The 25564-nt window shown below is 54.3% G+C and overlaps 3 protein-coding genes across 8 annotated transcripts; all 3 read left to right on the forward strand.

Moving 5' to 3' along the window:
- The first annotated feature begins 2487 nt into the window (after positions 1-2487).
- Positions 2488-10716, forward strand: LOC131422446 (keratin-associated protein 10-2). 4 transcript variants are annotated; one of them, XR_009224083.1, is made up of 6 exons: positions 2488-2706; positions 2955-2990; positions 3828-3971; positions 4218-4373; positions 8826-9235; positions 9514-10716. XR_009224083.1 is itself a non-coding variant. In XM_058569694.1 (4 exons), exons 1-4 carry the CDS (start codon positions 2985-2987, stop codon positions 8937-8939), a joined length of 420 nt encoding a protein of 139 aa, XP_058425677.1. In that variant the 5' UTR covers positions 2763-2984; the 3' UTR covers positions 8940-9440. The 4 variants fall into 4 exon arrangements, 1 of the variants encoding a protein (XP_058425677.1); XR_009224082.1 differs by lacking the exon at positions 2488-2706 and having other exon boundaries at positions 2763-2990; XR_009224084.1 differs by lacking the exons at positions 2488-2706; positions 3828-3971 and having other exon boundaries at positions 2762-2990.
- A 221-nt stretch (positions 10717-10937) lies between these two features.
- On the forward strand, positions 10938-15107 carry ALDOA (aldolase, fructose-bisphosphate A). Of its 2 annotated transcripts, none has more exons than XM_058569688.1 (9): positions 10938-11098; positions 12448-12574; positions 12660-12871; positions 13354-13408; positions 13538-13698; positions 14001-14084; positions 14173-14347; positions 14515-14714; positions 14804-15107. In XM_058569688.1, exons 2-9 carry the CDS (start codon positions 12463-12465, stop codon positions 14897-14899), a joined length of 1095 nt encoding a protein of 364 aa, XP_058425671.1. In that variant the 5' UTR covers positions 10938-11098; positions 12448-12462; the 3' UTR covers positions 14900-15107. The 2 variants fall into 2 exon arrangements, with proteins under 2 accessions (XP_058425671.1, XP_058425672.1); XM_058569689.1 differs by lacking the exon at positions 10938-11098 and adding an exon at positions 12097-12250.
- A 2135-nt stretch (positions 15108-17242) lies between these two features.
- PPP4C (protein phosphatase 4 catalytic subunit) lies at positions 17243-25302 on the forward strand. Of its 2 annotated transcripts, XM_058569690.1 has the most exons (9): positions 17249-17337; positions 17562-17722; positions 21775-21826; positions 22416-22466; positions 22682-22783; positions 23387-23560; positions 23653-23779; positions 24585-24774; positions 24858-25302. In XM_058569690.1, exons 2-9 carry the CDS (start codon positions 17625-17627, stop codon positions 24985-24987), a joined length of 924 nt encoding a protein of 307 aa, XP_058425673.1. In that variant the 5' UTR covers positions 17249-17337; positions 17562-17624; the 3' UTR covers positions 24988-25302. The 2 variants fall into 2 exon arrangements, with proteins under 2 accessions (XP_058425674.1, XP_058425673.1); XM_058569691.1 differs by lacking the exon at positions 22682-22783 and having other exon boundaries at positions 17243-17337.
- Positions 25303-25564: the final 262 nt, after the last annotated feature.

Here is a 25564-nt window from a genome sequence, read left to right on the forward strand (position 1 = left end):
CAAACCTAAATCTTGCCCAGTTCTAAAATTCTTTTTTAACTGGGTCATACTTTTTTCCCATCTATAAAACAGATATAATGATTTCTGCCACGCAGATCTACCGTTAGGATTAAATCAGACAAAGTGTGTAAAGGCGTCTATTGATACTTGCTCTAGTTCAGCTCAACTTAGCTTCTCATTCCCCCAGGGTAATTACCTAGGCATAGGCCTTTCATTTTCATAATAAGGAGACTGGTGAACCTCCTCTTAGTCTCTGGGAGGCAATATTGTCTGATGTCCATGGGAGGGGCTGAAAGTATTAGATCAAAATCAGAACCGCCAGGTTCCCTGCCCACGCCCCAGCCCAGGCCTGCTGAGGCTGCTTTCATCTTCTGGGTTTCTCTGCCTCTCAGGTCTCCCACCCACCCACGATGATTAGGAGCACATAATCCTTTTCTCGCTTTCCCAGGGCCAGTGCAAAACTGCATCTGATAATATCTGACATCTCCAGCTTTGAACTTTAGGGAGAGGGAGGCCTTATAGTTATTCAGCTGTTGTGAAGTTGGTTTCTCCCTGCCTCCAACAAATGACATGATGTGGTAGAAGTGGGGCCCTGGCAAAGTGGGGTGCATACCTCACCCCTCCTATTGGCTTGCCTTGCAACAAGCAGGCCTGGTGCACTGTCCACCCTCCTGCATAATGCATGAGCCCATGGTCAGAACAGAATACCATCAGCAGTGAGTGGACCACTGCAGGTCATGGACGTGTCCAGAGACCTTGCCAAAGCTGACGTCTCTCTGTTGGCAGGAGTTGAAGAGAGGGAGGGAGTATGTGTCACCTGAGGCCTTTCCTGGGGCTGAGGTGGGAACTGGCGTCATCTGGGGCCTCAGGATTCTGCAAAGAAGATTGGGACAGACAAGAAGACACCCCCAAGAAGGCAATCTGACCCTGCCTTAGAATCAACAATGGTGACATTGGGGACAGCTAGACTCCTGTTTTCTGGGCTTGAAGTCCCCTCTGAGAGGGCTGGGGGTGGCAGAGGAGGTGGCTGGAACCCTCTCCGTGTGGTTGAAGGTGAGAGGGGAGATTTGGGAACCGGGGACACAGACCCTGGCAATTTCTCTGGTTGCCTGGTGGTACAGGAAATTCCCAGGGGCAGCAGCTGTGGTGAGATACAGCGGGGTGGAGAACATAGACAAAGTAGGTATACGGTGACACCGCTTTCAGGGGAACATGCCAGGATGCAGCAATCGTGTATGAAGTCTGACATCTCTGCAGGGGAGGTGTGCTTACCTGAGTGTGCATATGTGCGTGTGTGTGTGCAAGCATTTGTGTGTAGAACCAAAAAGGTCAAGAATGGAAGTGGGAGGCCTGAGTGCCTTAAGAGCCAAGGGAACTAGGGCGTCTGGGTAACAACAGTTCATTGGTGGAGAGAGTTGGATTCGACTCGTTCATAGAATCAGTGAGTACTCACTGGAGGCTCCCAAGGCCAGGCCAACTGCTAGGGTTTGGGATATGGAGATGAATCAGACCCAGGCACTCCCAGTCTAGTTGGGGAGTCAGGCACCAAAATAGAGAACTCAAATACCTGGTGTAAGGGCTAGAACAGCAGTATATGGTGCCCAAAGCAGCCACCTCTGCTTGAGGTTGGCAGGAAGACCTCCCTGAGGCAAAATTGAGCAGAGGCTTGAAGGATGAGGAAAGAGTTCATCGGGGGGAAAGAGGGGAAGGGTGTTCTGGGAAGAAGGAACAGCATCTGCAAAGGTGTGGAGCTGTGAAACCCTATGCACTGGTTCAGGAACGTCGAACAGATCCTATGGGGGGGACGTTGAAAGAACCGATGGGACACAAAACAATCTTATTTGTTTGTTTACATGTTATCTAATCCGCCTCCCCCAGTGGAAGTAAGCAACACAGGGCAGGAAATTTGTCTGTCTTATTCTCTGCTAGAGACCCTGAGCCTGGAGCAGTGCTTGGCACCCAGTGGGATATGTTGTGAATGGAAAAACGGAAGACAGGCAGCGCCCAGAGTGGATGGTGTTGACAGTCGGCTAAAGCATTTGGGCTTCATCCTGGAGCCAGGGGAGAGCCTTTGGAGGTTTAAAAATTATAAAAGGAACAAGATCTGATGTGGGTGGGAGGAAATCACTTTGACAGTGATGTGAAGGGTGAAGAGACCAGATGATGAAGTCTTCAATTAGGGCACTGTCAATAAAAATGAGTGGGGTCAGGCTGAAAAAATATTGAGGGTAATTCCATGCAATTAACAAGTAGCTTTGATTTTTACAATATCCCTGTGAGACAGCCCTTTCCCCGTTTTACGGATGAGGAAATGGACTCAGCGAGGCTCAGTGATTTGGCCGGTCACACAGCAAGTTGGTGGTGTAAGCCCGGGGGCTCAGTCTTCCCTTTGTAGCACCGCAGGACCCAGCATAGGATGAGAATCCGATTCGAGCGCTGGCGGCGGGAATTCGCCTTTTCCCTTTTCCGTTGGGTAAGTGAGGGAAAGGCCGACGTAGAAGAGCTGGCGGCCCCAGCGGATCAGGCAGAGGAAGCGAGGCGAAGAGAAGGAGTTTTGGGTCTCGGCGGCCGCCGTAGGAGCGGCGCTCTGATCCCCATGGCAACAGGGAGAAGCAGCGGGAGGTTTCTGGGCGGCGCATCTTCCGCGGCGGATTGGACTGAGTGCGGCGCGGAATTCGTGAACCGCCCGCGGCCCCGAGGGTGCAGGTGATGGGGGTGGGGCGATGGAGGGAGCCTGGAGTGTGGGGACAGCGGCGGGGTGTGGCCTGGATCGGGCTGGGGCCTGCGAGGGAGGCCCCGCCCAGAATCCCCTGACCCCCGATCCGCACTTTCAGGTCCAGGGGCCATCGTTGGGCCTCAGTTTCTCCAGAAGGGAAATGGGAGGAGGAGGGTGGGCACCGCAGTCCAGTGGCCCCTCTCAGCCTCTGAGGCCCAGGACGTTCTCTCCTCTGCAGCTCTTGGACTGACTGGCGCTGTCCTGCCCCATGGACGTGAGTCCTAGGCCCCTTACCCCGCTCAGGAGCCGCCCCCTCAGCGCCCTAAACTCACCCTGACTTTGCCTGCCTTCGAGCCGAGCCCGGACGGGAGAGGAGGGTCTTTCCCCAACATAGACCCTTCCAGCCCAGGACAAGAGCTGTCAGGAAGAGAGTGCCAGGATGGACTTCCCACGGGAGGGCACATTCCCGCCATTCCTGGCAAGATGAGGAGTTTGCCAAGTAATCAAGGAGAAAAGGCATTCCAGGCAGAGGGAACAGCATGGGAAGAGACCTGGGGGTGAGAGAGGATCGTGAATTTGGGGAACTACTAGGACTTCAGTATGGCTGGAGTGTAGAGAAGGAGCGAGGGAGAGGTAGGCAGGGCTAAGTGTGGGGCCTTTGTCACTGAGATAAGAAGTTTGGACTGAGTCAGGGGGAGCCATTGATGGATTGTAAGGAAGGGAGGGATACACAAGGACAGCTAGTGTGGAAAGGGGCAAAATTGCAGGTTGAAAGATAGTTAGAGGCCAGTAATGTGGGCTGAAGATGGTAAAGTAGTGGCAGTGGAATCAGAGACAATAGACCCGCTTGGAGAGGCATTCTGAAAGGAAGATCAAAAGGTGTGGCAGGAGTTTAGAATGACCAACAGGCCCTTGATGGTGCTGCAATGGAGATGACAGGGGAAAAGGCAGGTTCGGAGGACAAGGTAGTGTAGTCCTGTTGACTCTCTCCCCACCATCTGGTGGCTGTTCCTCCCCTTTTCCTAGCCACCTCCGTGTCCCTCCTGGTATTTCTGTGTTCCTGCAGTCCCTCCCCACCTCCTTGTCACCCCTTCCTCCTGTGCTCATCCAGGCCTCCTCTAGCCCATGGAATCCAACCCCGGCTCCTGTCAGCACTCCTTCCCTGCTGCTCCCCATCCCCGCCATCGTCTTCATCGCTGTGGGCATCTATTTGTTGCTGCTGGGCCTAGTGCTGCTGACTAGGCACTGCCTGCTGGTGAGGGACCTGGGGTTGGGCTGAAGGGTGGGGAAGAGGAACCCGGTCAATCTGTCCCCTCATCTGCAGGCCCTTACCTTAAGACTCCTTTGCTATTTAGTCCCCACATCTGTCCCTTTCGTGGGACCAGGAAGTCCCTCCCCTCCTGTCCCCAGCTGAACCTTCTCCTGCCCCTCTCCCAAAAACCAAATCTTGGCTGCTCCTACCTGCCGCCTGGCCCAGAGCCTGAGCCCTGCCATCTCCTAGGCCCAGGGCTGCTGCACAGACTGCAGCTCCCCCTGCAGGAAGCAAGGCACCTCCAGACCCCAAGACTGTTGCTGGACCTGCGCAGAAGCCTGCGACTTCCCTCTGCCTAGCCCAGCCCACTACCTGGATGCCTGCTGCCCCCAGCCTACCGAACCTGTGAGTTCTCATCCTATCCCCCGAACCCCTGAGCCCTGATCTAGGCACCAGCTGTGCATTCATTTTTTTTGTTCAACAGTTTTATTGCTGAGTACCTACTTTAGGCCAGGCACAGATCCACATACTGGATTGGGTGGAGACAGCCAAAAACACAACATATCAGATACTTTCTGGTGATGAAAGCTACTTGGAGAAAAGAAAACAGGGTGACAGCTGGAGAAAAGTGATGTGTGTAACATGTAGGCCACATAATCACTTTTGAAAATGGTAGTTAAGAGAAAAAACGAGCCCGTCAAGAGCTCCTTCTGTTCATTGAGTGAGTGCTATGTTCCAGATACTGCGCCACTTTATTGACATTATTAGTTTTCTTCACAACGCTGAGAGGTGGGTTGCTTTTAAAACCTGAGTATAGGTTTTTAAAGCTGGGTATAGGTTTTTAAAAACCTATATATATATATTTTTTCTGATTACAAAAAGCATTGATTAAAAGTGTGCATGTATGGGGGCCGGCCCCATGGCTTAGCGGTTAAGTGCGCGCGCTCCGCTACTGGCGGCCCAGGTTCAGATCCCGGGCGCACACCGACGCACCGCTTGTCCGGCCATGCTGAGGCTGCGTCCCACATACAGCAACTAGCAGGATGTGCAACTACGACATACAACTATCTACTGGGGCTTTGGGGAGAAAAAGGGAAAAAAAAAGGAGGAGAACTGGCAATAGATGTTAGCTCAGGGCCGGTCTTCCTCAGCAAAAAGAGGAGGATTGGCATGGATGTTAGCTCAGGGCTGATCTTCCTCACAAAGAAAAGAAAAACAGTGTGCATGTAGAAATACATAGAAAATATAATTCACTTTAAAAACCAGCTATCTGACCTAGGTTGCTATGTGTTATATATGTCCTTCATATACTAATACAGTACTATCACTGCTGTATTGTACTATTATTGGGTAAAATTATCACATACATTATTTCATCACAACTGCTACTTGCCCTTTCTCACTTGACGTCACAGCTTGGCCCCCTGTCCATGGCTGCCCATGTACATAGGTAAGTATTTTTATTCTTCTTTTGCAGGGGAATAATAAATTGGCTCAGGGAAGTTTAGTCACTTCTCCAGTGTTACACAGGAGAGTTTTGCATAGCAAATTGATCCATAGTGTGTTGAAACAGAATCCTCAGGGAGAAGCCTGGCTCGCAGAGGACAGGCCATTTTTGCATTTGTGGGTTTAAAGATGTTAAATGTAATCGACCACCTTCCTGGGCAATGTTTATTTTGGGCTCAGAGATTAGACAGCAAAACGCCTGTCCTTGAAGTGGTGACCTTCCCCCAGGAGGGAAGAGTGAGGATGAAAGACCAAGCAAATTCATAACTCGGGATGACTGTAGTTGGTGTAAATCCCTGGGAGATGTTCTGAGTTTCAAAATAAATTATGGGGCAAGGAGCGCTCCTCTTTCAAATAATCTGCTTCTGGTTTCCCAGTGGTAGCCAAGAGAAGGGGCCCAGGGCTGGGGCTAAGGGTATAAAGAGGTCCTAAAAATTAGGTCCTAGGTCCTGGGTCCTAAAAATTCCTATTTTGTAGGAAATGCTCAATTACAAAATGATTTCTGGCCCCCTGTCCTGGGGACGCCGCCCCCTTCTCTTCTGTCGGCAGTAAGGGAATAGGAAGGGAATAGTCGGGGGCTTTTCCTCCTTTCTGCGAGTGAGCATGAAGTGAGCTGTGCTGTTGGGAGGGACTGGCTCCTCCCACCTTCCCCTCCAGGGCTGCAGGGAATGCCACACCTGGAGACCTCAGGCCCTCATCCTTCCTGGCTTCTGCCAGAGCTGGAAGCATTCTAGAATGGCAGAGGGTGGGGCAGGGTCACACTGTCCTTGAACTGTCTTTCTACAAGGTACCTTAGTCTCTCTGTTCTCCGGTTTCCTTATAGTTACAATAACAACCACAAATATTACAAAGCTCCTGTCTACATTACAGCTGTAGAAACTGAGGCTTACAGAGGCTTGAGTGACTTGCCTGAGGCCTGGGCCAGGACACAAACCCGGGTTTCTGTTCCTCTATGGGGGGAAACCTGCCTGCCCTGCTCCTTTCACAGCATGTTGTGAGGATCTAATTCATTCATCCACTTATTTACTCTCCACTTATGTATGGAGTCATTGTTGAGGCACTGTGCTGGGCCCTGGGAGCTCAGTGGGAAGGAGACAGACACAGTACCAGCCCTCACAGGGCTTACATTCTGGAGAAGGACAGAGGAAATCAGTAGGCAATTATAGTAGAGTGTGAGAAACGCGATGCAGTGCGGTGGTCGGGTCTCAGCCCTGTGTGTGACCAGAAGCAGGTCTGAGGCTTAAACAGAAAGCCAGGCATCCAGGCCCCACGCTTAGTTGGTCTGGGATGGGATTGGAATCTGTGAATTTTAACAAGTTCTCACATGACTCTGATCCACACCAACGTTAAGAACTACTGCTAAGGGGGAAGAGAGCTATGACAAGAATAGCTCCCTTTGAGTGCTCCCTATCTATGCACCAGGCATCGTTGTGCTTAGTTCTTCCCACTGATTCCCCACAATGACCCTATGAAGTAGCTGATATATTTGTTTCAGAGATGAGGAAACTGAGGCTCAAAACATGAAGTAGCCAAACCTGGGCCTGAAGTAGATTCAAACCTGGGCCTGAGCTCTAACCAGTAAAGATGGCTGGCCTTCAAAATCAAAGGGAAAGAAATCAGAGTGAAACACTGCAGGGCCTAGAGAAGCGCAAGGGTTAACAGTCATGTGGTGTCCTTGTTTAATGTACTTAAACAGCAGATTCCTTCCAGAAGCCACATGGCTGCCTGTGAGAGACGAGAAATCCATTAGCCAGTTATTAACGACCAGATCTGAACCCTTCCAGTAGCCACGAAAATGCTTTTAATCCCCTCTTCTCTGAGGTGAGGGCAGCAGAGCTTCTCTCAGTTAGCAGTTCTACACGCACGATGACGGTGCGGTCCTCCAGAAATCCACAGAGCCCACTTCATCCCCAGTCTGCGATTCCCCAGAGACGCCCCAAACCACACCCTTATCAAACACAAGGAAGCCACTTCGCTCTCTCTTGCACCGTGACACTTCTAGCCTGCTCCTCGCACCAGCCCGATTCAGACCCCACTTCCTGTGGGTGGCAGATCCCCTCCCCTCACTGGAGCCCCTAGTGATATCCAATCTCACCAGTCATCTGACACCGCACCCCGAAACCTCAGCTGTTCGAAAGGTCATTCCCCTATTCCTGGCTTGGCCCAGTGTCTGATTGAACTGTGCAACTGTGACTGTCACTAGCTCTGCTTCGGGCCTCAAGGAGCCAATCTTCTGTCACACACCCAGGGTGTGCCCCACTCCAGCCACTTGGCCTGCCTCCAGTCCATGCCTGAAGCAGTCGCAGATCATCCCGGCCCTGGGGCAGGAGAGGAGTGAGTTGGAGTGGGCCGGTTCTCCCATCCTGGCTCTAAGAACATGCTGTTCCTATTCCCCAAGAGACAGACCTTCTGTTTCCCCTGGGAGCTGAGAAATCCTCTTTTTTCCTTTTTTGCCTAAAGAGGGAAAAATGATATGCTCTCTTTCATCCATTCATTCAACATTCATTGCTGAGTGTGAGTCCCCGTGCTAGCTCAGTGGAGACGTGAGATGAACTGTCCCTGCTCTAGCAGACCCGGAAAGCAGCTGATATTCCGGGCCCTGGGGGCTAGTGGGTCCAGGGGATCTCAGGACTGGAAGCAGGCAGGCCCAGGGCCATCCAGCACCTTCCCTAGTTGTGTTCCTTTGGGCAATCACTCCCCTCTCTGAGCCTCCATTTCCTCTTTTGTAAAGAGGCCCCCCTACTCAAGCTTCTGATAAGTAAAAGAGATGTAACTCTTTTTAAAACATTAAAAATTTTTAAATATGCAAATTATCATTTTTAAAGAAAACGAGAAAGATTTTTTAAAATCATTCATGAATGCAGTTTGTGCCTTGCATAGGGTAGCTGTTCATGCCAAGGAAGAAATCCACAAAACGAGCAAGTTATTTTCATCATGGACAGAAAATGTGTCCGCGCTTTTCCTGTCTACTGACTTTGAATTGCGCGAGGCCATGAGGATATAGTAGAACCATCTTTGAGCTGAACATTGGGACCTAGTGTGAGACCAGGGCCAGCTGATCTCTGGTCCTCAGGCTCCTCACTATAAAATGGGAAGAAAGAAAAGAACCCGCTGAATAATTTCTTCCAGCTCCTGCACTCAGCTGTTTGGAACGTTGCCTCCTTGCTGATTTCTCAACAACACAGGGAATTGATTTGTTCCCAAGAATGATGGATGGTACCCTCTGTTCCACTGGGCAAATGGGACTTTCCAGGCCTCTCTGTTCTCTTCTCCCCTGAGAGGGAAACAGCTTCAGGCTCTGGTCCGCCTTCCTCCTGCCCACCTTGCTCACCCCTTTCTCCTCTCCCTCAGGGTTGGGCCCCTCGCTGCCCTCGCTGCTGCCCACTCTGCGACTGTGCCTGTGCATGCCAGCTTCCTGACTGCCAGAGCCTCAACTGTCTCTGCTTCGAGATCAAGCTCCGATGAGGACCCGGAGTCCCTGCCCTTTGGGGAGCGGCCAGCCCCCGGGGCCCACATGCCCTCTTCCCTGAGGGGCCTCAGGACACTTTTCTCCAGGCCACTGGAACCACACATGGCCTGGCCAGCTCACCAGCCTGGGAACCAGCCGTGGAGAGCCTGGCTCCCTGCAGGGCAGGACTCAGAGAGCCCTTGGCTGGCTGGACTGCAGCCCCTTTGGAGGGCCAGAAGAGAGAGGGGCTAGTGCTCTGGCAGATGCCCCTGCCCCCCACTCCCCCTCCCCAAGTAATCTATTATATTTGAAGGTGAGGGCAGGGGACACTGCTCACCACAGACAGCATTATGGGAGGAGCTTGGGCCTTGAATTTCAGGATTTGGGGGTCCCCCAGCCACACCTGGTCCATGGATTCTTGGTTATTTTGAGGTATGAGCATTGTGCCTGCATCTGCTCTCCCTCTAAAGAAATGGCTCCAGAGAATCACAACAGCCACCATCAAGGCCCAGAGTTGGGGGGGGCACTCAGAGAAGGAAGCAGGGACCACCACACCATCTGAGTCCCCTTACCCCTCTTCCCTCCTCACAGATTTCTGTCCAAAGATTTCTCTTGACCTTTTGAGGGCCTCAGTCTGAATTTCCAAGGAAGAAATTTCTTCTGAAGTACCGGTGAGTGGGCAGGGGGCCCTCCTCCCCACCCCCCAAATAGGGCAGGCCCACAGCTTCCTCCCCCTCCCCTCATTTTAGGCCCCACGCTGGCGTGAATGTCAGGGGCTTCAGGTTTCCCTAAATATAGGTCCCTGCCAGGGGATCTGTAGCGAGGAAAGGGCAGGGGTCACTAGAGATTGTTGGGGACATTGGCTGGGGGGAGGGCAGGAGCTGCCTTATAACCCAGCCCGGGTAGGGCCGGGCTCACTCACTGCTGACCAGGCTCTGCCCGCTTCTTCAGCCTCCTCGCAGGTGGGCGCCAGCAGGACTGAGCGGGGGTAGGGTTGGGTTGAAGGGGTCCAGATTAGGAGAGGAGACCTGGCCGATAGGATGGGGGACTCGGAACGTATCTGGGAGGCAGACCAGCTCGGGGACGGATTTTATTTTGGAGAGGGAGGTCAGGCCCAAGGGAAACGTTTCGCAGGGACTCTGGCCCCGCATCCCCAGGACTTGCTTGGGCGGAGCGGTGACCAGTCAATTTCCACGTCGTCTGGCTTTGCGTCGCGGTCGGGGCTTCAGGCCGGTTCGCCCCGGCCGCAGGCGGAGCGCGCGTGCGCGGGCAAGGTCGGCCCTCCGGGCCCCGGGAGCCGGCCCGGCACCGAAGGGGCCCGGATGGGGCGGGGGCACTCGCCGGGAGGGACACCTGGCACTGATGCCGCCGCGTCCCCGCGCCCCGCCAGCCTGGCCTCCTTCTTGCGCTCCCTGTGCGTCCACTCGCCGCCCTGTCCTCCGCCTCTCTTCCGCCAGGGCTAGTGACACAGAGAGGGGTGGGCCCCGCGCCCCAGCGCCCGCAAGTCCAGCCTGCGGACGAGGCCGGGAGACGCCGGACCTCCGGGTTCTGTTCCAAAGTGACACACGCTGCATCAGCGCAGGCCGGAAGCTGGGGCTGCCCGGGGCCGCTGGGCCGGGCCTGGGAGGGGAAGCTGAGCCTCCGTCTTTTCGGGGTTTTCTACCCGCTTTTCCCCCACCCCCATCCCCATCTCCTTCGGTGCCCAAAACCGGCTGAGTCACGGCGCCCCAAACCGCGCCAGGAGGGGGGAAAAAAGGAGAGGGAGGGGAGGGCCGAGGGGACCCGCGGGATGTGGCCCGAGTCACGTCCGAAGGGAACGAGGAAGGGATCGTGTTCTCGCTGCTCTGTCCCCGCCCAAGCGCCGCCTCGGGCTTCGCCTTTCGGGGGCGGCCTCTCGCACGGTTCCGCGCCTGCAATTGGACGCCGGGGTGCCTCCGGCCCCCTGCAAAGGGAAAAACCCCACGGAGGGTGGAGCGGTGCCTCTATAAGGCCGGGCACGCTCTCCTGCCCGCCCCCTGCGCCGCCCCCTCGCGAGCTGAATAGGCCGCGTTCTTCTTGGAACGCGCCGCAGAACCAGGGTCCTGGTGACGACTGCCGTGTTCGCTTTCTCAGTCCACTCGGCAGCCCGCCGCGCTCCACCGCTGCACCCCGCAAACCCGCCCCTCTCCTGTGCCAGGTGAGCGCCCCTTGCCACGTGCGAAGGTCAGGGACGGTGGAGAAGGATATTGGGGGCAGCGGCAGGTCGGTCGTCGGCGCGGAGCCCCCTCACCCGGTCCCAGCATCTCCCCCCACCACCACCACTCACACACGCATGCCCTCAGCCCAGACTCCCCAACCCTCTCCAGCTTGAGCTTCCTCCATTTGCGTTGCAGTGCAGCGGCGGCTCCCCGTGCTGAGTCATGGCGGGGAGGAAGCACGACGAGATGGAGGGCCATTCCCTCTCTCCTTTTCTTGCTAGGACCCCTGGTGCAAAGGATTATGGCCCCTTTGCCTCTGCAGGGATCCTAAGAGGCAGCGAGGGGTGGGGGTCACCTCATAGACTGCCTCAGAGTTCGCGAAAGTGGGTGGTTGGTCCCTGCCCTGGAAGACTGGCGCCCATGGCGTGGAGGGGAAACCCCTTGGCAACGCCTGATGCCCCATTAACACTTTGCCTATCTTTCCTTATCGGGTGACCTTGATTCTGAGCCTGGAACAGCTGCAGCCCAGCGAGCAGACAGGAGCATGTTTCAGGGGAAGGGGTGGGGCGCTTGCCTCTTAACGTTCTTTTACCCTGTATGAGCCGTGAGAACAGCAAATCTCACCCCTTTCCTCCACCTCAGGCCTGGCTTCCCCTACTGCCCTTTCCTGGACTTCTGATCACCCTCCTACGTTTTTCCTAACACCCTTTTCTTAACACTCTCCCCCCATCCTGGGGGGAGAAGCCTGACCTTGGGATGTCCTTGAGGCATTGGAGCCTGGCCCAGCCCTGGGATCTTGGGTGGATTGGAAGGAACACTCCTATGGCAGTCAGAAGATCTGGGTTCTAATCTCAGATCTGGCCCTGGGGTTTCTGTGTTGGTTGAAGCACAGACCTTCCTTCCCCTTCCCTGGGTACTTTCAGGTGAGAGGGTTGGGCCCTATGCCTTATGCATGACCTCTAAATTCTAAAATACTCCAGTTCGGTTTTGCTTCTAGGCAAAGTTACCCCATGGCAAGGCGCAAGCCAGAAGGGTCCAGCTTCTGCATGACCAGCCTGTCCGTGGCTCTGGCCTATTCCTTTAGCCCAGATGCCAGTACGCAACCCCACTCTCAGCTGGGCAACACCCAGCAACAAACAGAGTTAGGAAAGGTACAGGAGGCAGGCCTAATATAGGGAAGTCGGGTGTAGGGGAGAGCTGGGGACAGGAAGTGCCCCAAGACCTGTGGGTGTGGGGCAGGGGAGGTAAGGAGCTTTTGCCCTGACCTCCAGGCAAGTGGCCCTGCTCACTAGGAGGCCATGGTAAGACCCAGCTAAGCAGTCCTCGCCCATCTGTCTCCTCTGCCCAGGAACTGACCGGCACCATGCCCCACCAATACCCAGCACTGACCCCGGAGCAGAAGAAGGAGCTGTCTGACATCGCTCACCGCATCGTGGCTCCGGGCAAGGGCATCCTGGCCGCAGATGAGTCCACTGGTACGGGCAGGAGACAGTGGGAGGAGGGCCCAAGGTTGGGGGTGACAGGCTGATCCCCTTATTGCCATGTGATGCTGCCCTCCAGGGAGCATTGCCAAGCGGCTGCAGTCCATTGGCACTGAGAACACTGAGGAGAACCGGCGCTTCTACCGCCAGCTGCTGCTGACTGCTGACGACCGCGTGAATCCTTGCATTGGGGGCGTCATCCTCTTCCATGAGACACTCTACCAGAAGGCAGATGATGGGCGTCCCTTCCCCCAAGTTATCAAATCCAAGGGCGGTGTTGTGGGCATCAAGGTGAGGGGCCTGGGCCTCAGGATGTGAGATTTCAGATGGATTGGGGGAAAGAAATCCAGAGTAGTAGGCTAGGGGGTGAACACTGGGCTGGGAGCCTAGAGACTGTGGTGGAGTCTGGCACAGATCACCCCTGAATCATTATAAGAAAAGGTAGAAACTTAAGGACCTGCTTGGCATTGTTAATCCTTCCAATTCTAAGAGTGAGGTATTACTCTCATTGTGCGGATGAAAAACCAGAAGCTCAAGTCAGTAAAGTGTTTTGCTTGCAGAGTTGGGAAGTGATAGGAGGCCAGGCTCTCTGTCAAATAACATCCCTGTGTATCCTGCCTCATAGGATCAGAGACTATAAGTGAAAACATTTGCAAACCATAAGATGCCACCTGAGAGATTGAGTAAAGTTGGGGGCAGAGTGGGACTAGAGAGGAGAAGAGGGTACTAGAGATGATTTCTCCTGTTTTATGTTGTTGTCCTCACCCCAACAGGTAGACAAGGGCGTGGTACCCCTGGCAGGAACAAACGGCGAGACGACCACCCAAGGTGAGAACTGTTTGGCTCCCTGCCTTACCAACCAACCCACCCAGGTCGGTACCCCTTGGGTAACCAGGGTGAGTGGGAGCCACCTGCCCCCTCCTCTGCCATGCTCTGACTCCTCCGTCCCCTCTCCAGGGCTGGATGGGCTGTCTGAGCGCTGTGCCCAGTACAAGAAGGATGGAGCAGACTTTGCCAAGTGGCGCTGTGTGCTGAAGATTGGGGAGCACACTCCCTCATCTCTTGCCATCATGGAAAATGCCAACGTTCTGGCCCGTTATGCCAGCATCTGCCAGCAGGTGGGCCTGCAGGTCCCCAACAGGCCACCTCCCACCTCATTTTGTTCCAGAATGTCAGCTAGCCTGCCACACATCTCCCAGCATCCCTCTCTCCCTCACTTGAGGGCTTTGTAAGCAGAGGGCAGAACAGGGATTGTGTGGATGGATCTGAAGAGAAGGCTCTCGCCCACAGTCTGCTGAGGACTGTGCAGCTATGAGTCTCCGTCATCATGGAGATAAGATCTTGGCTGATGGCTGTAGAGAGCTGTAGGTGGGGCTCCGGGTTAGGAAGCCTCATGGCTACCCTGTCTTTCACCCCACAGAATGGCATCGTGCCCATCGTGGAGCCTGAGATCCTCCCTGATGGGGACCATGACTTGAAGCGCTGTCAGTATGTAACCGAGAAGGTAGGTTGTCTGGCTCCCTGGGCAGTGTGTGGTGGGCTGACCCGTCCCCCGACTCTAACCTACCCACTTTGGTCCTGCCCTGCGCTAGGTGCTGGCTGCTGTTTACAAGGCTCTGAGTGACCACCACATCTACCTGGAAGGCACCTTGCTGAAGCCCAATATGGTAACCCCAGGCCACGCCTGCACCCACAAATATTCTCACGAGGAGATTGCCATGGCAACTGTCACAGCATTGCGCCGCACAGTGCCCCCCGCTGTCACTGGTGAGACCCACACCCTCGTCTTGACCTCTGGGAGGTAGATGAACTGTACCCACAATCCTTGTGCCCACTTGGTCTGATTTCCAGGCCAGCTTCTAGGGGCTCCTACCAGCCAGTCTGCTGGATCTCTGACTACAATCCCTCCCCCCATTTCACCCCTCGCTATACAGGGATCACCTTCCTATCTGGAGGCCAGAGTGAGGAGGAGGCATCCATCAACCTCAACGCCATCAACAAGTGCCCCCTGCTGAAGCCATGGGCCCTGACCTTCTCCTATGGCCGAGCCCTGCAGGCCTCTGCCCTGAAGGCCTGGGGTGGAAAGAAGGAGAACCTAAAGGCTGCCCAGGAGGAATATGTCAAGCGAGCCCTGGTGAGGATGGCGCAGGAGGTGGGCAGGGTGGCCGGGTGGACGGGGTTCTGAGAAGAGACCTTCTTACTCTCGCTCCTTTCTCCTCTTAGGCCAACAGCCTCGCCTGCCAAGGAAAGTACACCCCAAGTGGTCAGGCCGGGGCTGCAGCCAGCGAGTCCCTTTTCATCTCTAACCATGCCTACTAAGTGGAGGTATTCTAAGGCTACCCCCTCAACACTCCAGGCCCGCCCCCTCCCACACTCATTCTTGAACAGGGGGCCTCATCCAGGGCTCTAGGCTACTTTTTCCCATCATTCTTGCCTCCCTGGTGACATTGGTGTGTGGTATTGTCTGTGTATGCTAACTCCATCGCCCTTTCCAGCCCACTGCCAATAAACAACTATTTAAGGGGGAGTCTGCTGTCCATTTCTGTGGTGTCCAGGGCAGGGGAGGGCCAGGGGAGGTGGCAGAGCCCAGAAGAAAGAGCCCTTGTTTTGTGTTCTTCCTTCTTGGGCAGGAAAAAGGTGAAGGGGGTGGGATAGGACCTTCCTATCCCCCTTGTTTTATACTTGCCCAGGGTTTCAAGAGGAGAGCTTGTGAAATTTTCTTCCAGCCACCAACTGCTCCACCCCCTTCTACCAGCAGCATCTGATAAGGCTCACAGTTGGGAAGTGTGTCTGTAACTGCTAGTCATGAGGTTGCAGACTCAGCCTCACTTTTATGCCCAGAACTCACGGGTGCAGAAGGCCCCAGTGAGAAGAACAGCCACTGACAAAAGCCAAGATTTCCTGGGTTTATGTGTTCTATATAAGATAACATAAATGTTCTATATGAGAGGTGCTGTTACCCTCAATTTATCCTTAAGGTTACAGTGCACCGAGACTGCACTGTTTCTTGGTGGAAACAAGATTGTTAATGCATATCTCCTTAATCTACACTGTTGAGCTTGCCCGTCTTCCCATTTTAACAGGAGATAGGATCAGAACTGGCTTCTTAGTCTTTGGGAACTCCTTGAAGAACCTGGAATCCTCTCTAACACCCCCCTCAACAATGCAGATAGACATACGCACAGAACTGTGGAGCTCAGGTTCCAGGTTAACAACTGAGCCTCTGTAGCTGCTGCATTCCATGAAGCCAGAATGGGCCCTGCACTTAGACCCCTATGCCATACTTTGAACCCTTCCCCAATTGCCCAGGCTGGGGTATAGCAGCAACTACACCAGGTCTTTTCAGCTATTAAAAATCCTAGTCATAACCAGGGAATAGTCCTGCCACTTCCCAAATTTCCTGTTATGGGCCCTTTCCTGTCTGAGCTGCCTGCTAGAGAAAGAAAAATCTTGACCTTTCTGATCTGTGGACCCACTGAATCCCTGTAGTGATCTTCGTAGAAGTGACTTATCTAGGACTAGGAGTTCTAGTTCTAGGAGTTTAAGAACTTGGTCCTTTCCTTCTCTCTGCACATTTGCATCTGTTGCCTGCATCCAAAACCAAACCCATTCCCTGTGCCCCTCCAAACAGGCCTCACTTCTGTGCCTAGCCTTACTCCACTTGGTGAAACAAAATCTGAAGTAAAGCAAATAAAAATTGAAGGTCAATAGAAGATAGCAAAAAGCACATTCCAAAAGGGCTCAGACATCATGAAGTTTGCTTCAAGACCAATTGCTTCCCCTCCCTGCAGCAAAGAGACCAGGGAAGCAGAGGACTTCAAACCCCAATTGTGGGAGTTTGGGACTTATTTTATGACAAAGTGAGTTCCAGAAAGAGTAAGTGACGGAGGAGAAGCTGGAGCTGAGAACACAGCTTTCCTGGGTTCAAATTTCAACCTTGCTTCAAACCCAAAATTCTTAGCTATGCGACCATGAACAAGTTAAGATCTTTGAGCCAGTTTCCTCTTCAAAAAAGGAATAAAATTGCAGACTATGGGAAGCAACTGACGGGTGTCCAGGGGACCATTCTGGAATCAGAGAGGTCGTGTTGACTGAGCCATAGGCTTGGTGTGGGGAAGGTGGACTCCCTTCTGCCTCTAACTTCGGAGGTCCTCCATGGCAGGGATTTCTCTGGGACCACTTAAGAGACATGGTTTGGCTCTTTCCAAAACCATGGAAAGAGATTTGGACCGGGATTCCTTCATCCATTGAACAAATACCTATGTATGCCTACTGTGCCAGGCCTTGTTCTAAGCACTGGGGCCGCAAGCGTGAACCAGACAAAGTACCATCCCTCTGAGATTGTAATGGGGGAGGCCAACTAAACCAGGTAAACAAAAACGTGTAACAAAGCTACAAACCGGAGCGCCCGCTCGGCTTCAGTCTCCCTAACCGAGATGGGAGGGGACTGGAGCGTGGTTTCTAGCAGCCCTCACAGCGCCAATCGGCTTAGCCCACAGTCACTTCCGCCCGCACGCTACCGGCGACCGGCTCCTTCGCCTCGGAGCGCTCCCTGGGCTTGAGGGGTGGGGCTCAGGGCGCGGCGTGGGAGGGGTTGAGTATGACGCCACGTCCGGCGCGCGGCGGCACTGGTCCCCTTTGCTTCCGCGGCGGGGCCGGAAGTAGAAGCGGCGGTGGCGGCGGCCCAAAGCGGAGGAAAGGAGCAAGGCAGGAGCTCGAGAGCCGGAGCCGGAGCCGGAGCCGGAGCAGCAGCGGCGGTAATAGTCCGAGACTCCTCTAGGCCACCGTCCCTAGCGCGGGGCCGCGGGGCTCGCGGAGCTAGCCGGGGGGTAGCCAGTGCCATGGGACGCTGGGGGTCCGGGAGGCGCTGTGAGGGGCGGCGGGGGTCGGGGGAGCCGGGCTGGCTCCAGAATTGAGTTGCCCTCCCGTCCCGGCGCCCCCCACGGACACTGATCCGCGGGCTCGTCTTCGCCTTTCCCAGGAGACCCCTGTGCGGTGCGGAGGGGGCGGCGGCCCTGGCTCTAACCCGCGCCGGGGGTGGGCCATGGCGGAGATCAGCGACCTGGACCGGCAGATCGAGCAGCTGCGGCGCTGCGAGCTCATCAAGGAGAGCGAAGTCAAGGCCCTGTGCGCTAAGGCCAGGTGAGCCCGGCGGCCCCAGGGAAGGGAGGCCCGGCCGCTGTCCACGGGTTCCGGCCTGGGGCAAACCCAGCTGAGAACTTTGGGCCTGGCTCATTCTGGAAGCTTTCTCCGAGAGCAGCAGAATAGGGCCACTTTCCTCGAGGAACAACCAGCCTGCTGGGGGAAGAAAGACCTGGATAAGGACACTTAGAAGTATTAGATGATGTGTTTTCAGTGGAGTTAGAGCGTTGTAGAAAGTACGTAGGAAGCTTAGGGAAACAGCCTTATCTGTCGGGGGAACAGAGAAGGCTTCTCGGAGGAACTGAACTTTGGGGGTAGACTTGGAAGAATAATATGATAAAAGGGAATATCAGCAGGAACAAAGTTCAAGGCAGAAAAGCTAAAGACTCTGTGGTTTATAAAATTCTTTTAATTCCAACAACAACTCTTAAAGGTGGGTGGAATTGTCTCCATTTTACAGGTGAGGACTCTCATGTTCAGAGTCAACCAGCAAGTGAGGGACGGAGTCAGAAACTAGTTCTCCGTGTCCTGTCCCCTTTTCAGGCCGTTAAGGCAAGAAGGTGGAGTTGGATCACTCTCATGTTCATTGTGGGAGCCTAAGAAATGGTAGCAGCTAAGCCAGGGTGGAATTAAGCATGCTATGGAGAGAGGCCCAACTCATAGTTCTGTAGGAAGTAGGATGATGTCGTGGTTACGAGCCCAGGCTTTGGAATGTGATGGCTCTAGGTTGGAATCTGAGCTCTGTCAGTTATTAGCTGTGTTGGTGATCTTGAGGTCTCTGACACTCAGTTTCTTCATCTGTAAAGTGGGAATAGTAGCACTTAATAAGATGGTTGTGAAAGTCAGTAAGTTGGTGCTTGGGATTAGCAGAGAGCTTTGGTACAATGTGAGTGCTCGGCAGTCTTTAGGTGGTGGTGTTATTACTGCATGGAAAGAGGGCAATGCTGATATGAACTGAAGTCATCAGGGAAGACTTTTAAGAGAAGGTGGCCTTGAAAAATGAAAATAATTTGGGTAGCTGATGGGAGCAGGGCCAGTGAGGAGGGGCATTCCAGGCAGAGTGACAGTAAGAGTGGAGGCCCTGAGATGTGTGGGCACCAATGAGGAGACCAGTTACCTGCCTCCTTGGTGCTACTGCTTGACTGTGGCTTCCCCCAAGATGGGGAATTGTGGGAAAAGAGCCAGCAGGCTTACCCTGCATTTGTTGAACAACAGGCCCACTATTAGCCTGGCTTTGTACTGGCAAAGAACTTACGGTCGTTTCCTCCCCACAGCAATCTTGGGAGGTTGGGATTATTTACTCCATTTTACAGAACAGGAAGCCATGATTCCTACAGGCCTAGTGGCTTGACTAAGATCACCCAGAGAGAAAGTGGCAGGGCTGGGTTCTGGGCCTGTGGCTGTCAGAGGCTGCATGGGTTTGGTGAACAGGCAAGGCCCCTTTTTGAATGCTTGTCTGTGGCTCTTCTGTGTTTTGCCAGCCCAAGAAAACTTCCCTGACCAGACCCTAAGATGTTTTTAGTCATCCCTGATTACTCAGTCTTGATTGGCATTTTTAGGAACTTAAATCAGTTGCTGTCTGGCACTGTTCTGCCTAGCACTATTCTTTTTCCCCGTAAGTCTTATCTGCCCGCAGGCCTGGCTCAGTTTGGTGGTGGTGATAGCTAATGCTTAAATAGCACTGTGGAGATTTCAGAAAAACAGAGAGGTTATGTGTTCAGGCTTTGTTGCTCTTTGCACAGCCCTATGGAGTAGGCAGCGCAGGGTGAGGATTTCACAGAAGAGGAAACTGAGCCTCAGAGAAGATAATGTTTTGCCTGTAGTCTCACAGCTGGTTGGAGGGGAGGTTGGTTTTGGATCCAGGTCTTGCGCTATACTCCATGCTCATTGACAGCCAGGCAGAGACATTTAGACTGTGTGAGAGGCGGCAGGGAGCTGTAGAGGACTGAGGGCTAGGCGGGTCTTGCCCAGTTGAAGCTGAGATGGAGCCAGGAGGCACTAGGCTGGGGCCTGAGTTGGCCACCATTATCGCAGGCCCAGTCTGAAGGGGGGCCAACTCTAGCACCTGGCCATGGCCTTCTGGGGGACCCACCAGGAGTCCAGGCCAAGGCTGGTAGTGTCAGAGCTTCAGCTTGCTCAGAGGGTACGTAGACTCAAATCCTTGGAACTAGAGAGGCCTGAAGTGTGTGAGTTGAACTTGCTCCTGTTAAAGACGTCAGCATATGAGACGTGCAGAGGGTTTTGAATCAGGTGGCCTCCAGTATGAGTCCCGGCTTCGTCAGCTATAAACAATATGAGCCTGATCAAGTCACTTGATCTCTCCAAGTCTTTGAAATCATTATGGAGCTCAGATGAGATTCTGCATATCCAGGAACAGGGCCTGGCTCTTTTGTAGGCACTTCCTAAAGGTAATGCTCCTCGCGGAAGTCAAGGGGAGCAGGGGCGAGCCCTGAGAGGGCTGGTGATATGCTGCAAGGGACAGAGCTGGGGTCGGAGGCTGGGCCTTGTTCCCAGACCGCGCTGGGGCCCTACTGGCACTGAGGTGGGGTTTTGACTCACATCTTGGGAAAGGGCTGGCATAAATTCTCAGGAAATTGGGCTCCTGGGGTCTAATTCTGCCATTCTCTAGCTTTGTGACCTTGATCCTTTCCCTTTTTTCTCTAAGCCTGTTTCTTTTTTTTTTTCCTAGAGATTATTATTTTTTTTTTGGTGAGGAATATTGGCCCTAACATCTGTTGCCAATCTTCGTCTTTTTGCTTGAGGAAGATTGTCCCTGAGCTAACGTCTGTGTCAGTCTTCCTCTCTTTTGTATGTGGGATGCCGCCACAGCATGATCTAAGCCTGTTTCTTTATCTGTCAGATGAGGATGAAAAGAACCTCCCGTAGCCGGTTGGAAAGGTCGTTATAAGCAGTTGATGTGGGAGGATGTTCACCACAAGATGCAGGACAGGTGGGGGGGCCTGGTTGCTATATGGCCCCTTGGACCACCACCAGTGCCTCCCACCGTTCCGGGAAAGCCACGGCACACCTCCCTCGAGCCGCCTTTGTTATCCAGAGCGCCCTGAGGGTCGTCCAGGGAGCTCCGCATCCAGCGGGAGGAGACTGGCAGAAAGAGTGAGGGCTGAGCCGGTGCCTGGGGCCCTCCCACGTCAGGATAGCTGGGGAAGAGCCGGGCCCTGCAGCCAGGCTGCCTTGGTTCAGGTCCCGTCTATACAAGAGTTTCTTCATCTGAGCAGTGGGCATCGTCACAGTGCCTGCCTTTGAGGGTGATGATTGCATGCATCATCATCTGTGCAAAGCTCTTACCACAGTCCTGGCGCCTGATGTGAACTGGAATGTTCACTCCTGCCATCATCAAGGACAAAATCTGGAAATAGGGTGCTACTGAAATTGGGTGTCTAACTGAAAAAGTGGTTGTATGTCATGCTCACTCCAGTAGAAGTAGACTGCACTGCAAAAAGAAATGAAGGAACAAACTCCTCTCTTCCTCTAAATAAAGCATGAAAAAGTAGCAACAGCGTATCACTTGGAAGGGGAGCACATCTGATCACAGTGTATCACATCTGGCGAGTAGCCTGCCCAGGGCACCCCCTGTGCCTTTGGGCATTCTGGGAGAAGGCCCCCGTGATGAGTAGAGAGGGGCTGCAGAGCTCAGCCAGGAACACAGTCTCAGAGCGCTTGAGGCTGAGGGAGGAGCGTGAGCAGAGGGCTCTGTGGAGAGGAGGAGGGGGTCTGTTTTGTGAGACTGAGTGCTGGCCGTGTGAAAGGGAGCAGCAGGGAGGGGCAAGGCCAGGAAAGTCACGTCCTGCTTGGAAGGGCTTTGAATGCTGAAGCAAGAGCCTGAGCTTTGGCCTGTTGGCAGCGGGGAGCCATGGAAGGGTGTTGAGCGGTGGGGGCTGTGGTCAGCCTATCCTGGGGGAATTGCACACCTCACTCCTGCCCCCTAGAGGTTCAAGGACCACCTCATATCCTCCCCTCCCCCCCCCAAAAAAGGTCAGGAATTGGGCTGGGCTGGCCTGGCTGTGGTGACCCTGGTCTTCTCCTGTCTCCAGAGAGATCTTGGTAGAGGAGAGCAACGTGCAGAGGGTAGACTCGCCAGTCACAGTGAGTACCGTCTGTCCTTCCAGAGCCTACCTTGGTCTTTTAGGCACATGGACATTCCCCTTAGTCTTGCTGGCTCCAAAAGTCTGCCCTCATCCCTGGGAGCCCAGAAAGCCCCATGTTTCGGTCCCCTCCCCCATCTTCAAGGGAGCCTTGCTATAAGAAATGGATGTTATGGGAAGGGTCTTTTGATTTGTTGGGGGGATACTCTTGGCCAGGGCAGGACTTTTAGTTTGGTGAGTGATTCTGCTCCCCACATTTCTATGTTTTCTGTGTTACTAGTACCTTTATTCTCGGTTACCTTGAGGGGAGTAGGGAGAGGAGGGGCTAGGTCCTCCAGGAGCTGCAGGTCTAGCTGGAAAGACCTGGCTCTAGCGTTTGCCCACAGAATAGTTGGCACTCATTGTGGGATGAGGGCACATTCCAGACCAGGCTAACTTGGGGTAGGAGAGTAGAGTTTTGGCCCTGAGAAGTAGAGGCTTAGCTAAGAGCAAAAAGGATCTACTAAAGCAGTGGGTGTTTTGAAGGATAGCCCCTGGGAGCAGAGGCTTTCGGACTGTGTGAGTTCTTGACCCCGCTTCTTATTTCCCAGGTATGTGGTGACATCCATGGACAATTCTATGACCTCAAGGAGCTGTTCAGAGTGAGTGTGGGGAAACACTGGGGAAGGTGACCTGGGGCGCTGACTGGAAGAGCCTTTATTGAGAGTGGAAGCTTTGAATTTAGTGTGTGGAGTCGGGGCACGACTAGTTAGCTGGGCCCTTCATGAAAGACAAGCCTCAACTTGACAGGAAAAGGGGCCACCACAGTGGCTGGGGGACAGTTTAGGACCAATTAGAACCTTCTCCTTCCCCCCAGGTGGGAGGCGACGTCCCTGAGACCAACTACCTCTTCATGGGGGACTTTGTGGATCGTGGTTTCTATAGCGTCGAAACGTTCCTCCTGCTGCTGGCTCTTAAGGTGGGAACCCCCAGCTTCTGGAGCCCACACCTGGGCCACCTCAGGCCTGACCTGCCTGCATCCTTTCCACCCTCATCTCCTGCTCTGCCCACCCCCAACTCTGAGCTTAGCTGCTGGTGAGAGACAGATTCTGCCTGGCAGGGGGTGGTCAGAGAAGCTTTCCTTGACTTGGGGCATCTCATTGGGCCCCTAGAGGATGAGGTCAGAGGGGCGGCATTGGAGGGGAGGGAATAGAGACTCACTGTGTTCAGAACATGGCAAGGAGTTGAGTTCAACTAGACACAGTGTCCATTGGTGGGAGAAAGGTGGTAAGGGGCCAGATGACAAAGCACCTTGAACGTCTTGCTAAGGGCTTGCTCTGTGCCTGGCGGGTGAGAGAGGAGCCATTAGGTTTGTAGTTGTTGGGGGCGGGGGCGGCTTTGCATCCTCTGGAAGAGGGCCTGCGAGCTTATCAGGTGGATGCAGCATGATTCAGGTAAGAGATGACATGAATCTGGGCCAGGGCAGTGGCAATGAGGATGGAGTGGGGCTGGCAGGTGTGAGGAGGTCTCCGAGGGGGAGACAGATCCCAGACCCCAGCCCTGGCGTGGTGGCTCCCTCCAGGTTCGCTATCCTGACCGCATCACCCTGATCCGGGGCAACCATGAGAGCCGCCAGATCACTCAGGTCTACGGCTTCTATGATGAGTGCCTGCGCAAATATGGCTCGGTGACCGTGTGGCGCTACTGCACTGAGATCTTTGACTACCTCAGCCTGTCGGCCATCATCGATGGCAAGGTAGGCCAGTCCAGGGCTCCACAGGGTTGGGAGGGGTGGGAGAGGCGCTGGGGCCCAGCCTCTCTTCCCTCCTGCCTTGCTCTCCCCTTTAGATCTTCTGTGTGCACGGCGGCCTCTCCCCCTCCATCCAGACCCTGGACCAGATCCGGACGATTGACCGAAAGCAAGAGGTGCCTCATGACGGGCCCATGTGTGACCTGCTCTGGTCCGACCCTGAAGGTGAGGGCAGGCGGGTGGAGCAGGGCGGGCGGGCTCTACCCTTGTCTGGCGAGAGACTGAGGGGTCCTGTGTGTGAAGCAAGTGCCTTGAAGGGACAGTCAGGCCAGGTGTTTGGGGAAGAGCAGAGTGGGCTGGTCATCCTGGTGTCCGTGCTTGACCTGCTGACGGGCTGGATCCCTCAGTGAGGGACTGGAGGGCAGGTAGCTGGGTGCTCTGAGCTCAGAGAGGGGTTTGGGGCCTGTACATCATGGTTCAGGGGCTTGTTAAAGACAACACCATTGGCTGCTTGAATGTGAAGGGGCTTCTGCAAAGGGCAGGCTCCCAAAATGATACCCCCCTGAGGACCCCTCATTTTGTGGGGTTCCCCAGCTAGTGTGGAACAGAGCGAAGATTGAAAGCCTAGTCTCCCAAATACCAGTCCAGGGCTCTTTCTGCCATGACACACAGCCTCGGCTCCCTCACTGCTGTGCCCACTGCCCTGTTACCTTGGCTAGCGGGGACAGCCCTTGCTAGCATGGTTACTGTGAGTACCTCCTTTCACTCTTGTGTGTACCTGTTTGGACAGTAAATTAGCTGGTCACTCTGATTATGAGGTGGCTCCAACTGTCAGGAAATTCTTTGGAACTTATCTCCACCCACATTTGCTGTCCTATCCCCCAGGAGACCCCGGAACACATTCAGGCCCTGTGCTCTTGCCCCATGAGTCTCACTGAGGGAGGGGGACAGGATAGTCCTCAAAGGGCAATAGGCAGCCAGAGAAGCCTTGAGGACACCCTCTCCCTATCCTCACCTTCATTTGCTTCAGACACAACAGGCTGGGGCGTGAGCCCCCGTGGGGCTGGCTACCTATTTGGCAGTGATGTGGTGGCCCAGTTCAATGCAGCTAACGACATTGACATGATCTGCCGTGCCCACCAACTGGTGATGGAAGGTTACAAGTGGCACTTCAATGAGACTGTGCTCACTGTGTGGTCGGCACCCAACTACTGCTACCGGTGAGCTGCCTGGGCCGGGAGGTCGAGGTGGGGGTGGGCATCTGGGCTGACACACGCCAACACTGCTGCCCTCTCACTTCCAGCTGTGGGAACGTGGCCGCCATCTTGGAGCTGGACGAGCATCTCCAGAAAGATTTCATCATCTTCGAGGCTGCTCCCCAAGAGACACGGGGCATCCCCTCCAAGAAGCCCGTGGCAGACTACTTCCTGTGACCCCTTCGGCCCCTGCCCCCCTCAGGGCCCTCTGGCCCTCGGACCACTGTGACTCTGCCCTCTTCTCCAGACGGAGGCTGGGCATGGAGGGGGGCTGTCCCTGGCTCTGCTCTCTCCCCAAAGAGGGCACTTCGAGGGTGAGGACTTTCTCTGAAGAGGCTCGGAGCTTCACTTCCATGCTCGTCCTCTCCTTTCTCCCCACTTGAACTATGAAGTTTCCAATAATTTTTTCCTTTTTTTTTTTTTGTTTGTTTTTAGATAAAAGTTTTGAGAAAAAGAAAAGAAAAAAAATTCTAATAAAAGAGGAAAAATGGTCTTTGGGTTTGTGTCAGACTTGATTGGGAATGAGCAGCAATACTGGCCTGGGACCTGGGGTGGTCATCAGGACCTTGACTGCTCCGGAGCCCTGACTGCTCCGGAGCCCTGATCCTGCCACCAGGAAGGTGAGGCTCAGGCCAGTCAACTTGCTTAGAGCCTCCTGGTCCCCATCCAGTGACAGTGACCTCTCCCCAGGGCTTCCTGAGTGCCAGGTAGAGGGCTGGGTCCTCAGAGGCAGCCCTATTTATTTCTCAAGACA

This window comes from Diceros bicornis, chromosome 26, assembly GCF_020826845.1.
Source record: "Diceros bicornis minor isolate mBicDic1 chromosome 26, mDicBic1.mat.cur, whole genome shotgun sequence".
Classification (NCBI taxonomy): domain Eukaryota; kingdom Metazoa; phylum Chordata; class Mammalia; order Perissodactyla; family Rhinocerotidae; genus Diceros; species Diceros bicornis.